This window comes from Taurulus bubalis, assembly GCF_910589615.1.
Source record: "Taurulus bubalis genome assembly, chromosome: 5".
Taxonomy (NCBI): Eukaryota; Metazoa; Chordata; class Actinopteri; order Perciformes; family Cottidae; genus Taurulus; species Taurulus bubalis.
Window position 1 is genome coordinate 19,871,631 of NC_136593.1, and position 14,283 is coordinate 19,885,913.

Below are 14,283 nucleotides of genomic sequence, written 5' to 3' on the forward strand. Positions count from 1 at the left end.
CGCGAGAACAAGAAGATGATGAAAAACAGGAACGCAGAAGGGTATTGTACCTTCTCCCCATAGCCCCGGTCTTTTGTCATCATTTCCCTCAGTGTCTGCAGTACTTTGATGCAGAGACGCTCCTCGTTCTCTTCCAGCAGCTGCTTGGTGTGTTTGATCAGCCTGGTCAGGAAAAGAGAAAGAAAAGTGAGTGCCTACAAATGGTTCGATGAAAGCCAAAAGTTCTCCAACCACCTAACTCCACTGCTGAACACACCTCAACAATCACAACATATTATTTTGGACACACAATGGTCCTCTTTTTGCCCAAAACTACAGATTTGGAGGATAAGGGCCGCACACTTAAATGAGTGAAAATGACAGAAAACCACAAAGCAATGGGTTATTCAGAATGCATTTAGAGACCGACTGTGGGCCCACTGATTACCATAACTGGTGAGAGTTGACACACTTCTCCACAAACTACTGTACTTCACAATGGCAGCCATAAAAAGTGGGATAATCCCTGCAACAACAACAGCTCTTTTTATCCAGTGAGGATCCTGTAATCCAGGAGCTTTTATCAAGCACAAAAAAAAAAAAAAAACACACCATAAAATACATTGTCCATTAATTAATAATTGTTTTAATCATGCGCAAGAACATGTATCAGATCATTATATGTTTCTTAACAGCACCTCACTTGCCTAGTTTGCTATTAAATTGTCACTATTAATGATGATTCCACAAAATAAATAACTAGAATAACCTATTAATAGCCTATTATCTATAATGTTCCTTCACTTTATTTGGGCCAATCTCTATGATACTTGCTAGTTTACCGTTTGAAAATGATTTCATCAGCTACCGTTACAAAGCAACCTATGCTAAAGCGATCCATGTCGCGTAGCTAAGTTACAGCTAACTGGCTAACCGTAGATAAGCTTATGTTACAGTTCGGCAGGCAGCTGGCCGCCTTTCTTGGATGGGAGAAAGCAAACATTTGTTCTACACCTTTGCATCGTTACACAATTTTTTGTTGGCTAAAATCCCCATTATTTGTCTGTTATCATTGATCACGTCAGCTGGTGAAGTAATTTGGCAAGGTAACCAACTAACAAATACCTCTCAATAATATGTCGCTAGCGATAAGATTAGCGAGCAAGCAAGGTACGATTAGTCAGCTAGCTGTAACTAATATATACGCTGCAGGGGTCTGGCGTTGGTTGCTTTATAACATTAGCTGATTAAGTAAGTTGGGAAAGGTCCCATTTTTTAAGTTACAAAAAGTAATTCACACATACAGTACAAAACGATTATTACATGTAAATTGAGATAGTTCCTTTAATTTTTACAGCACAAAACACTAATTAAATGTTGACAGGAAGTCTATGTATCCATTACGGTGAATATGTGTCCCAAATACTGCATACATCCCATATTAACCGGCAAAATAAAACTTCAGTGGGCCAAATTCTGACCTTTAGACTTACTTTGATATGAATCCTCCACTTTCACATTTATTGCGAGCTTCTGTGTTCTCAGGGAAGAGCAGCTCTGGACGATGCAGGACATCCACCAACACTGAGAGCTCGGCTTGGACCAGCGGCCTCAGTCGGTCCTCCAGCGCTGATACTATGTCCTACAGAGAATAGGGACATACAAACAGAGCTGGGACATGAACAAGAAACTGCAGCTTTACCACAATACGCAATCCTTACTGACTGTTGAGACAACGCAGCTTTTATGAATGATATAGGACATTATATCCATGTATTCTAAGGGGAGTCGTGACTGAATCCAATGGAGGTGATTAAAAAAGGACATACGATACGATCACATATATTAAAGTGTATTAAATCATTAAGAGAGTCAGATTAGAGCGTCTGTTGTGCAGAGTTATAGCATTATTCGTTCAACAATGTTAACATCTCCTCTACATGCATCCACATCACATATTTCATGCAATAAATCCAGCTGCCACAAACCTAAACATATCTGTGACATTGCTTTATGAATTAATGTAAGAGAAACTGAGAGCGTGACAGATCCACGACACTACACTTCTCTATGTACTTCCTGTCACATCTGGTGATGATTAGTGTGAAAATATGCAAATAAGTGAAGGTGCATCATGAATACTGCTGTTCTGGTGTGGATTATAGTACTGTGTGGGCTGTCTAGTGAGTGGCAGAACAAAAGGCCTATTAATTAGGAGGTGACAAAACACAACATACAAAGAATAGCATTGAAGCATGCATTCTCAGAAATGCTGTTCTCTGAAAAAAAGCAAAAATTAAACATAAAATGAACTTTTCAGCCGCACCCTTAATAATACCGTGTGAAAGAGATAACAGTTGAAGTGAACCAGACATGTCAGAGATTTTCCTGACTTCCAGTGAATACTGAGTCATGCATTACAAGAAAATAGGGTGTAGCAGCTTGGCCTGACTAACATCGGATTTTCAATTTGCCATAGCGCGCACGCACACACAGTTTAGTATTCCTCTCAAATTACGGTGAAGATAAAAAGAAGTCTGAGCTTACGCTAATCATTGTTTACAGAATCAGAGTCACAATCTGAAGTATGTGTGCACATAAAAGGAATTTGACTCTCGCTATTACACACAGTTCCAACTATTTTCTGGAAGACAGAAATGAACATTCTGCTAATGACATGGGTGTGAAAAAATAAAACAGTTAACTATAATGTACATACAAGTAGGTAAAAGAAAAAAGTGTATACATATAAATGAAAAAGCAACAATGTAAAACATACAATGTCTGTGTAAAAGTCAAATTGAATGGGCAATGTAATGGATTACTTTAATTGCATGAGGTAGATATATACAAATTATAATGTATTGTATTCATAATTTTTATAAATCATATTTTAAAGAATACGGATTAAGATTATTAATTTAATTTATGTTTGTGCATTTAAAATAAAAGTGGCTACTAGCTGGTCATCTAGCTGATCAAAACCACAGCAGCAGCAACAACAACAGCTGCATGTGCATGCTGTGCAGGTGGCTGTTTTAAAGTACTCGCACCTTCTTTATTGCAATTCAAGCTCATCTCTGCCAGACTGACTAATGGCACATATGACCATTTTACCACCACTGAAAGAACTTGATGTCCTGTACCACTCTGCCATCAGATGTGCCGCTAATGCACTTCATGAAAGCCATAGCTGCTTTCTGTTCTCCTCTGCTTTATACACACAGCTGACATTTAAACAGTGTTCTTGCTTTTTTTTCCCCTTCACTGAAATAATAGCAAATACGATAGTATAATTAAATAAGTAAAACTGAAATTAAAGGAAAATGATTCAGCATGTAATGCTACCAACCTGTAGCCTCTCAATGATGTTTCTGTAGTCTTTGGAGGAGGTCAGGCCGGAGTCTCGTCTGGAAGTGTTCTTAGCAGAGAGTCTCCAGCTGAGGATGCTCTTCTGCACAACATTATTGGACTTGACAAACAAGTTGTTCACCTGACTGTCCAAGTCCACTGGAATGGCAATGGCTCTGCTTTTAGCTAGGTAGAGGTAAAACAGTGTGGAATTTCTATTTAATGCCTTTATCATGTGCCACAATGCCATTTCGAAAACAATAACAGATTGGTGGTCGGTGTTGTTAGCCCAGTATCTTACCCACGTCTGAGAGTACTTTAATGCAAGCCTCCACTGAAGCCTTCTGAACCGGGTTAAGCCAGTTACAGTGGTACACTCTGAACACTCCCTGGAGCAGTTGTACAAAAACTGGCTGCCGAGTCTGGAAGACAGAGAGAGAGCAAGTTAAAAGAATGCAAATAAATTAAATGAGAGAGAGTAAAGAACAAAAGCAGAGCAATACTGCATAGGATATATGGAGGAGAAAAACTGTGAATAATAATGTAATAACCAAGTTAAGTGACTATTGTGTCATCTGATTAGGTTGAACCCATAACCCAATTTGTGCTAGAGATGTTAGTGTGAGGATACTAGAGCACCTATGGTGGAAGGGTCTACAGCTTTGGGGCCAGTTGGCCAGCTGATTGTGATCACCAGATCAGTGTTTAGTGGAGTTCATCTATCAGCTGGCCACAGCCCAAGAATACAATAAATACCTCAGTTATCTTTCCAAAAATGGCGGCCTGTTGCGAGAGAAAGAGGGTCGTGACGTCATCATACATTGGTAAACCTCAGCAAGCAGAGTTCTCAGAAACGGCTTACATAAAAGAAAATCAATCATTTCTACTGGGGCCAACTTGGAGCAAAACAATTCCACATGAAAATAACCCAGGGTGTCAAGAGGGCAACTGTAATATTACACCACAATGTTACTGCACGAGAGATTGGCTCTATGGAAGTAATGGTCATGATTTACTGGGAAAGTTGTGGGCGACGAGACACCGAAACATCAAGGTCTAAGAAACGGAGTGTTCGTGTTGCATTAATGCATCATCTGCACCTCGTCCCGGCAAAATCTTGTACAACACACCCACAGATCTGGGAACAACAGAGTATGTGTGCTGACTGCTGACTAAGCTATGAGAACGTGAAAACCCACACAGTGGAGATACTCCTTAAAATTCAGAGCCCGTCGACAAACACCCAAAGGGTTGGGAAACAAAAACGTGGGGGAGGGTTACCATTACTTACATACATACGGCGAGCCATCTATGCAGAGGGAAGAATTGTGTCAGGCAACTACACTTTGGCATGTAACATGATTTATTGGCTTTAAATTGCAATAGCAGGACTGCTTGTAATATGTACTTCAAATGCTCTACTCAAGATTACCTGCAGGCTTGTGCTCTGGTCAGAGAAAGGAGAGCTAAAGAAACACGTGACAATGCTCATGACTGTCTCAGTTACATAACGCTCCAGGATGGTATCCGCATGCTTCCTGTCACTGGTGTTGTTGCACACCTAGGCAAGGAGCAGAAAAGATATTAGCATAGCGCACAGCCACTGGATAACACTCCCTACATGTGGGCGACAGGTGACATTTGTTCACTGCATGCTGTGTTGACTTTATCACCCAGACCAGTGACATAAAATAAAGCAGAAAAGCACTCTGCCTTTATTGATCGCATTGTCTGATAACCGGTTACCACAGTGCCTCTGATGTCAAATACATTGTGGCTTACCCTACAGATGTCCACCAGGAAGTTCTCAAACAGCTTCCACATATGGTTGGAGGTGTAAATCTCCTTCATCTCCACCTCTGTGTCGACGTAGCAGTGGTTTAGGAAGTTGATGTAGGCAATCTTCACCTATTGGGGTCCAAACAAACAAACGGCACATGCGTGATGGGTGAACTGGGGCTCCACGGACTTGAACTAGCACTCAAACACCGACCGTAAGCATGCATGTGTGTGCAGCAACACAAGTTCCTCAGAATTTTAATAACGGGGTCAGAACCTACAAAAGTTCCACACGCTGTGTCCTTGTATATACCATTAGCGTCATGTATTGACATCTGGAACACCTATCGTATTACCAGCTGTGACTTGTTTTCACCTACTGTAACAGGAACTTCCACGGAAGCGATTTTGAGGACAATACCATGTGTTCATAGAGTATATCTTTGGACAGATTTTGTCACCGCGATAGCGTCACAATATGAAAGTCAGGAAACTTAAAAAGGTGTGTTGTTGAGATCAAAATGAAGACAGAGTTTGAAGATGGAGGGGGTGTGGCTGATGTGAACGCATCGCAAGATGGTCTATAGTTTAACTTTTGTTGTTCATTTTTTGTTTGTACTTCAGTGAGCTAAAGTACACGCACATAAACACACATTAACCTTGCCTCTCGTCACTGTCAGTTTGTTCAGTGCACAGAGATTATGAATACAAAATAAGAAATATTCCAACTGAAAATAATTATTATCGGCCATCTTGCAATGGGATCACACAATGGGATTCAAACTGAGACTTCATTTTGATCTCAGCTACACACCTGTAAAGTTCCCGGGACCGCATATTGCGTCACACACACACACGCACGCACGCACGCACACACACACGATGTTCCGGCTGATAAAAATCTATTACTCATACCTCAGGGATGCAGTCTTCATGGGTAACGACCCGTACGATATCATCCAGGGGCAGCAGGGAGTTACACTTGATCTCAGTGTAGACGTTCTTGCCCTCAGTGCAGACAGCCAGCAGCTCTACCAGGTGGATGTGGTACATTAGGGGGCTGTTCTCATCCATGCGGTCACGCTCTGAACGCATCATCTGGACGAGGGTCTGGAAGGAGGCGCGGTCGTTGTAGAAGACCAGGACGTCCTCGCCCGAGTTCACCAGCTGAGTGGAGAAGAGTCACAGTGGAGAGTAAATTCTTGTTACCAAAAGTTTATACAACAAATGTTAGTTACCATTTTTGTCAGCATTGTAAAACCTCATAGTAGCATTAATATCACCACTCCTTTCATTCATATTAGCAACACCTGTGTGGTTCTGCTTTATTCTGACTTTCCTCTGTAGTAGGAAGTAGAAAAAAGTTATTTTGTCTGGTATAAAGATCATAGAACGGACCTCAGCCATGACGATGTCCTGGCACTTTTTGATGAACTTGTTCTCGGCCTTCACGATGGTCTGCAGGAACTTGAGATATTGGACATGTCGACCATGAGTCTCGGTGCAGTGGACAAAGTGCTGAACCACTCGCTCGTTGATCTCACTGCACAGCTGGAAGTTATTCATGAAGATGTGCTGCATGGTGACTGCCTCTAGAATCTGAGAGAGTTGGGGAAAAGAGGGAACAAGAAGGGCAGTCTGTGAAAATGAATAAAGTCACGTGTGAATTTTGGATTCGTTTCTTCCCCGCCACCAAAAAAATGTGTATTTCGTAAATTTCCGGTGTCAACTGTAGAAATCAATCCCTGTGAGTAAACATGCGGTGCCTGTGATACTCACCCCTGGGTTGAGGAACAAGTTGATATGCTTGTGAAGAAGAACCTGATTCTGCTGATTTCCCGCACAGAAATTCTGCAGGAACTCATGAGCCAGTTTCATGATCTCCTGCATTCGGACATCCTCACCCTAATGCAGATAACATACAATGAGACTTATTTTTTTATTTACGGTACATTAAAAGGGATAGCTCTTTTTTTTTTTTAAGTGAGGTTGCATCAATCATCGGTGTATTTCCCACAGGGGTAATCTGAGCTACATTTACTGTTTTCCCTTAAAAGGAGTCTGGTGGTTTTGAAGAGAGCTTAGATGGATATAAGAGCTTCAGTTCCCCATCGGGAAGGGCCATCTGTCAGCAAGGTAAAGCGGGGAAATTATTCTCAATACAGCGTAGACTTTCTTTCCGGCTAAAATACGTTTTGCTGCATCCCTTTCTGTTTCTCCCAAGCGGTACCTTATACAACCCCACTCCAAACCATCTAAACTATTCCTTTACTGCGGAACTGCAGTGCAACGTGTGGACGCTACGGAGAGCTTTAAATATTCCTAATTATTCTACAGTAATACAATATTAATTTGCAGTGTTGCACCTTCTCATAGGGGATCTGTAGGAGCTCCAGCACTACACTGTGAGCTCCCATGTTCCTCAGCAGCCGCTGCTGCTGTTTCCTACTCTTCTTCCCCGAGCTCCCCTCCTGGACACAAAGCCGACTGAGACGCAGAAGAATCTGAAAAAACATACACAGCAGGAGGATTTTAATTGCAGGCAACAAATCATAAACATAAAAATACAAGATTATTTTTGTCAAACGGGCATACCTCTTTTACAACCCTGTAGTTGTAACTGCTGGTGCTTTCTGAATTCTTCTTGTCTGAACCAGACGAGTCTCCCTGTTAAACAAACAATGAAGGAGAACATGTCCATTAAGTGTTTTACCATAACTCTAATATAATCTATATTGAGGCAAATTAAACATTCTTAGTCTTCATCAGTTCCAGAAATGTTTTATGTTTTCATCATCTCCGACCTTGTTTTTGTTCTCAGACTCTGAAGGTCCATCTCCGTCCATCCCATCTTCCCCTTGCCTCTTATAAACCCAGAGTTCAGACTTCTCTACAATGGAACGCAGCTGGTCCAAATCTGACTTGATCTGCTTGTAGTTGTCCACATCCTGACTGGTCACCAGCAGTTGGACCTACATTTAGGTGAAGAAAGGTACGGTGTAGATTTGCATCACTTGTGAAGCCTGGAGCTGTGCAATGTCATATTGATATTACAACAACGTGGTGAGGCCTACTTGTTTGAAGGCCATGAGGACCTCCTGCCTCTGGCTGAAGTGTCTGAAGAGCAGGTGAAGTGCTCCAGACACGAGAGGAGGGTAATCGTGCATGGTCAGGTGCAGCAGGACCCTCAGGAATGTACGACCACCGTGGTCATCCAGGTCTAGCGGAGTGTTCTCCTCACTACAAAAGGCATTGGAGCAGAAATTTCATCAACTTCGTCTTGCTTCATCTTAAAGCTTTTATCTCAAAATAGCTCAGGAAAGTCCAGCAAGCTACAGATTACCTTCCCCCAAAAATCCCCTCTGCTTGCTCCTCGATGTTCTCAAAGTCAAGATTTCCTACAGTTATTAAAACAAACCAATTTCAACATTTGTATGAGGCAAAATTGTAAATAACGATAAAATGAACTCGTCATAGCACGAAAAGCAAAGGTGAAAGTAATTTCAAATGCAATGGCTCTGTTCCATTAAGTGTGCCAGTAAGCGATGAGTCAGCATACACAATACCACCACGTCTGCTATAAATAAGAATAAGTGCATTCAATCAAGTGGCATCATACCTGGCATCTGACCCGAGGCGTTATTGGTTCCGTTCTGGCTGGCTGCGTTGTCCGCTTGTGGGTTGTTCTCATCAAACTCGCGTTTGAAAATACAAAGCAGGCAGGAGATCCTGTAGTCTAGCCGCACATTCAAAATGAACTGAAGGAAAATATTAAAAAATTAAGTCACGATACAGATTAAAAACAAAGTGTTTGCTGACAAAGAAGAACCAGTTTTCCTGATGTCCCACCTGCAGGATCTCAATGACCTTGAGCTTTGTGTCCATGACCATGATGTCTTCTCTCTCTGGTTCAACCTGTGTCTTCGCCACATCTCCCTCTGGCTGATGAGTTGGCGTGGTGGGCAACAAGCCGCCTCCTCGCAGCACTACCTGGGTCATCAGCTCCCCGACTCCGTGAATGGACTTCATCACATTACTGCCAGCTGCAGCACATACACAAACAGAGCGATGACATGTATTTAGTTATGAATAATTGTGTGAATTGATCTTACTTGTTAATACAAGTAAGATCCTTTGGATAGGAGACACACTGTGCAATAACAGTAAAACAAATAATATATATACATATATTTATTTTAACTGATTAATAAGATGTATATGATGGTTCAAAAGTCACTAAAAAAAACTAAGCAAAATTTTCCTGGCTTACAAAACATTACTTTAACCCATAGCTAACAATAAATCAATCATGTTCTTGAATAGAATGAAGATCTTTAAAGTGATAGTTCAGACTTTCTGAAGTGGGGTTGTATGAGTACTTATACAGAGTCAGTGTACCTACAATAGATGGTGGAAGAGTACCAGCATTTAAGTCAAGCTGTGAACGCGGGCAGCAAAAAGTATTAGAGCCATAAAATCAGTTCAAGTGCACCATATTTAGAATATATACTTTCAACGCTTTACCTTGCCGTCAGACAGTCCTTTCCAACTGGGATCTGAAGCCGTTACATCCATCTTTGCTCCATAACCACAAGACTTTATCAATAAAAAACCTACTTTAAACCCGCGCAACAGAGAGGTTGCTGGTCTTCTGCTGCCTCGCGTAGTTAGTTTGTTTGTGCGACAATTACTGTTTCTGTCAAAAGGAGTCTGGTGGCTTTGAAGGAGGCACAGATAACCGCTTTCATTCCCCACCAGAAAGGGCCGTCTGATGGCCGGTACTCCAAACGGGTACCAACAGCTAAAATTACTAATGATAATATGGACTCTCTTTGTATGGTGATGCACCATAAAACATTCTTCATTGATCAACATTAAGTACACAGTTAAGCCCAAAGCAGCTGGATGCTCACCTTTGTTTTCCTCTCCCTTCTCTATCTTGTTGATTGGATAAACGGTGTTGACATGGACACAGTCTAAAATGTTCAGTAAGATCTTCGTCAGTCGAAGCAGGTCGCTAAAGTTGTAGAAACCAAAGTATATGAGGTTCCGTGCCAGGTTCACCACCTATGGACAAGAAAATGTAGAACCATGATTTAGAGCTGAATTAAACCAATGTGACCACCCATCTGTTCGCACCATCCACAAAGAGGCAGTACCTCAAAGGTAAGCTTGTTTTTCTCCTTGTCAGTGAAGGGGATGTTCTGTGACACCACCTCTCTCAGGTAGTTCTCCACAAAATCCATTGTGAGGCAGAACCGCTCTTTGATCTCATCTCTGGTGGTTCCATCGTTGTCATAGCTGGATAATAAGAGGAGAAATGAGCGAGGGGACGTCTTTGGAATGGTAGCAAAAGTCAATTGAAAGATGGGACGAACTCACTCATCGATAGCAATCTTAGAGGGAATCTCAGACCAAAGCCGGGCGTATTTGACAGGTGTGACCTGCTCCTGAGGGTCACGGTCCACGTGCATGTGCAGCATCAGGCGGCAGAAGGACGCCCGCAAGTCAAAGGGCAAGTCCTCATCCGACATACAGCGCAGGATCAAATACACATCCAGCTGACCAGAGATCTTGTTGATGGCCAGGTATTGACGGTCCAGACACATCCGGGCAAAGAGGTTCAGCTGGCACCTGTGAGGCAATATTATGCGAGTTTGGAATTATTAGCGTTTTCTTTTTTTGTTTATGAGAATTTAGTTTTCATATTACACATCTGTTAAATACAATAGTATGTGTTTTCTCATGTTCATAACCTAAGAAATCTCACCTATAGTAGCTGACCACTTCCTGGTCTTCCTTCTGGCCCTCCTTGGCATCCTGAGCCAACTCCCTGACGCTCTTACTACGGATCTCCTTACAATTGTCTTTCCAGAACAGCCAGACCTCCTCTTCATCCTCCGCCTCCACTGGACTCTCTTCATTCATCGTCGTCTCAATTTCAAACCTCGACAGGACCAGTCTGGTGAAAGGCACAGCTGTCATTTCTAAAAGCTCATTTCGGTTTTGCAATTTTTTTAAATAAAATAATGAATAAAAATGAGCGGCTAACTTGGTTTCAATGAGGATGTCGGCATTGGTAGGGTCCAGTACGGAGTTACAGATGAGCTCCTGTGTTACAGGGATGGATTTGTGCATGGACACGCAAAGATCTGAGAGGTAGTCCAGAAACCTGGGTACAGAATACAATTAGTTACAAAATATCGACAAGCTTTCTCAAAATAATGATTTAGTATTGCAACAATAAAGAGATTATTTTTGAGAAAATAAGCAGAAATGGGCTTCCATCTTGCATTGTCAATTCAGATTATATTACAGACGTATGTTAGGAAGTATAGGAAAAACCAATGCCTTTTTTTTTTTTTTCTTCTCACTTTTTCAGTTCTATAACATTTAAAACTGTGAGGCCGTCCTTTGTCCAAACTTCTGGATTGGTCTGATTCAGATATCCTTTCCAGAACTTTTAACACAACACATGCACACACTAACTGTCAGCAAATTACTTGCTGTGCCAAGGTCACGCACAAGCAGTTCCACTCATACTCCTCTGCACACATTTGAATACATTTACATAGATTTACATTCCTCAGGGGCCGTTATACAAACACGTCTGACCAAAATTGGCCACAGACACTTTGATGCCAGTTTACGATACCAGCCAGGGCCCGTCCCCTTCCTGTGAGCCTCACCTCGGCTCCCGGTTCTTCCTCACTAGAGTCACAAATGTGTCTATCTCAGCAGCAGTGATGTGTTTCTCCAGCAGCTTGCGGTTGTTGTGGAGCAGAGCCGTTATTGTGTCTTCTGCCAGCACATCATACCCGATCTGCTTTTGCATGAAGCGGAATTGTTTGGCTATGTATTCCTGTGGCGGCAAGGGAAGAGCGGATGATTACTGCCAAGATAAGGCCAGAGTATGAGGGGGCCGGAGTGGAGTTGTTGAGAAAAGCTACCTGGTTCTTCCTGTAATCCTGCTGGGAATGCCGCAACACCCTGTAGCACAGCCTGCAAATATGTCTAAACGGAGCGTGGCGCTGGTCTCCAAGCTCCTCCAGTCGCAGCATGGGACCATCGCCACTGTCTGTGAACGGGGCTTGGAGAAGTTTGAAAATCTGAAATGGAAATGGAGGATTTGAAGACCAGAAAAAATTTAATTAAATCATACGCTTTAATAAAATCAGTGCAGTTAGTCTCGGAGGTTCAAGGCCAACCTGCTTCAGGATATTCTGCTCTCTCATGAGTTTCTGTCTCTCTCGGTTGGGTTTGTTCACCATGATCTCCAAAACATCCTGCCCACTGTTGGGGATGTCCACCACAAAGAAAACTAGATCCTCCAGGAGCTTGGTCACAAACCTAAGTGTAAGTGTACAAGTCAAACACAAACCATAACACTTTACAGACCAATTTCAGCAGCCACTTGGTGGTCGTCCATTCATCAAATATTTACGCATATACACATACTGTACCTTCTTTCATTTTGGGTAATGGTGCCCTTCTCAAGCTTGCCAGCGATGGATGCCAACACTTTACTCGCATCATTGGCAAAGTCTAAATCACGCACTTCTGCTGGTGGCACTGGTACGATGGCAAACGCTTCCTTGTCCTCTTTTACCGCCGATGTTCCAATCTGGAAAATTCAGTTGTTTAGAAGTTTATCGTTTCAGGAAAAGTCTTTGCCTCGGCATGAGCCGTACTCACCCGTAACATAACCGGTTTCTCCTCCTCTGTGTCGATGGGGTTGTTGGTGCTGTGAACCCACGTGTTGGTGCACAAGTGTCTTAGCCTCACATAGGAGCTCCTACAACAGAGTGACAGAGGAGATTGTCGGAGATGATGAAAAATAGGTTTGTCTTATCAGAGCATAGTTTTAGCACCATTCCCACCCGTGTTTGCGCGCTACTTTTCAAAAGACAAATTTAGGGGGGGGTCAAACAGGCTCATGAAGAAAGGTACCGCCATTGTAGGGTTGATATTATTATAATTTTTTTAGGGCCACTGTCCACCTCAGGAAATGATGTGAAAAAGTATTAGGTGCTACCTAATTCACTTTGAAAATAAAATGATAGAATAGCCTAAATGTGTGTGATTTTGGTAGAGATACAATACTTTTGGGAAATGTTACTGTTTTTGCAGATTCCCCAGAGTCAGAAACTAATACATGCCTTAGGACAGACCTTTGTATTTTTATTTTTACATATTTGGTGTAGTTTAAATTATGTCAAACAGCTATTTTGGCTCAATTATTTATCAGCTATGTGATCAAATAACGTAATCATGATCCCATAAGCGTACTGGGCAAAACTAAGCAAGGGTATAGCAAGGAGCCGACTTTTTTCCCAAGCTTTGTCTGAGGCAAGTCACAGACTCTGAAAACCCCCAGTTTAGAGTCCAGGCCCACTGAACCAGCTACTGGTCTTCAAACAGTATTGAAACGCCAATGTCTAGGCATCTGCTTTAAAGGTCAGCCGCTACAAGTCTTGACAGGATGGATTGTATATATGGAGTACAATAAAGACATGCAGCTGGGACGAAGAAATGACGATACCTATAGTCTCCACTTGGTTTAAACAGCGTCACAAGTAACGGACTTCATTCGACACAATTCACTCCATTATGAATATCCTCATAAATCTTCATGAATGAGACAGAAAAGGGCGGTGGGGTGTTGGACTGTGTCAAAGCGTTCTAGGGTTTCGTAAACGATGATAGAATGATTGCAAATCAACACTTCTCAGAAACAGTGGCTATAAAAACGGTTATTTATTGCATGTTTGCATTGCACAGGCGCACCCAATAAAGTGTTTATTGGTTTACAAGTTCCTATCTTTGCTACTCAGAGGTAGAGGACTTCCATGGTAGGGAAGAGGCTGCTTACAAAGGCTTCGTCAAGTGTGTGGCATTACAGATTAGCCAGCATTGACCTGTACAGTATCATCTCCCCTTAACACATAGTAAAGTCTGAGCCAGCGACGTCATTCATACCTGCTGCACGTGTGGAAAAGTAGGTGTGTGTGTGTGTGTGTGTGTGTGTGTGTGTGTCTGTGTGTGTGTGTGAGTGAGTAGCTTGTTATCCCTTCCGGACAGACAGCAGACAGTAGTCGTATTCTTGGCAGGCATTACGTTAACGCCTACTGAAGCTAACAGGCTTACAGTTTGATTAGCCCCTTGGCTAAAAGG

At 42.3% G+C, this 14,283-nt stretch overlaps 1 protein-coding gene across 1 annotated transcript in view; it reads right to left on the minus strand.

Annotated features, from left to right (window-relative positions):
- The window catches only part of itpr1b (inositol 1,4,5-trisphosphate receptor, type 1b), a gene marked incomplete at its 5' end in the record, with an annotated part of 82,005 nt that overhangs the window by 47,572 nt on the left and 20,150 nt on the right, over window positions 1-14,283 (minus strand). The window contains 26 exon segments of the mRNA XM_079218778.1: window positions 51-162; window positions 1,473-1,621; window positions 3,332-3,516; window positions 3,632-3,752; window positions 4,763-4,891; window positions 5,113-5,238; window positions 6,025-6,276; window positions 6,508-6,708; window positions 6,889-7,014; window positions 7,476-7,613; window positions 7,705-7,776; window positions 7,914-8,081; window positions 8,184-8,349; window positions 8,453-8,507; window positions 8,729-8,867; window positions 8,959-9,152; window positions 10,023-10,176; window positions 10,269-10,410; window positions 10,492-10,743; window positions 10,880-11,071; window positions 11,162-11,281; window positions 11,799-11,971; window positions 12,060-12,218; window positions 12,318-12,459; window positions 12,573-12,733; window positions 12,805-12,904. Of these exon segments, the coding sequence (XP_079074904.1) occupies window positions 51-162; window positions 1,473-1,621; window positions 3,332-3,516; window positions 3,632-3,752; window positions 4,763-4,891; window positions 5,113-5,238; window positions 6,025-6,276; window positions 6,508-6,708; window positions 6,889-7,014; window positions 7,476-7,613; window positions 7,705-7,776; window positions 7,914-8,081; window positions 8,184-8,349; window positions 8,453-8,507; window positions 8,729-8,867; window positions 8,959-9,152; window positions 10,023-10,176; window positions 10,269-10,410; window positions 10,492-10,743; window positions 10,880-11,071; window positions 11,162-11,281; window positions 11,799-11,971; window positions 12,060-12,218; window positions 12,318-12,459; window positions 12,573-12,733; window positions 12,805-12,904 (3,928 nt within the window).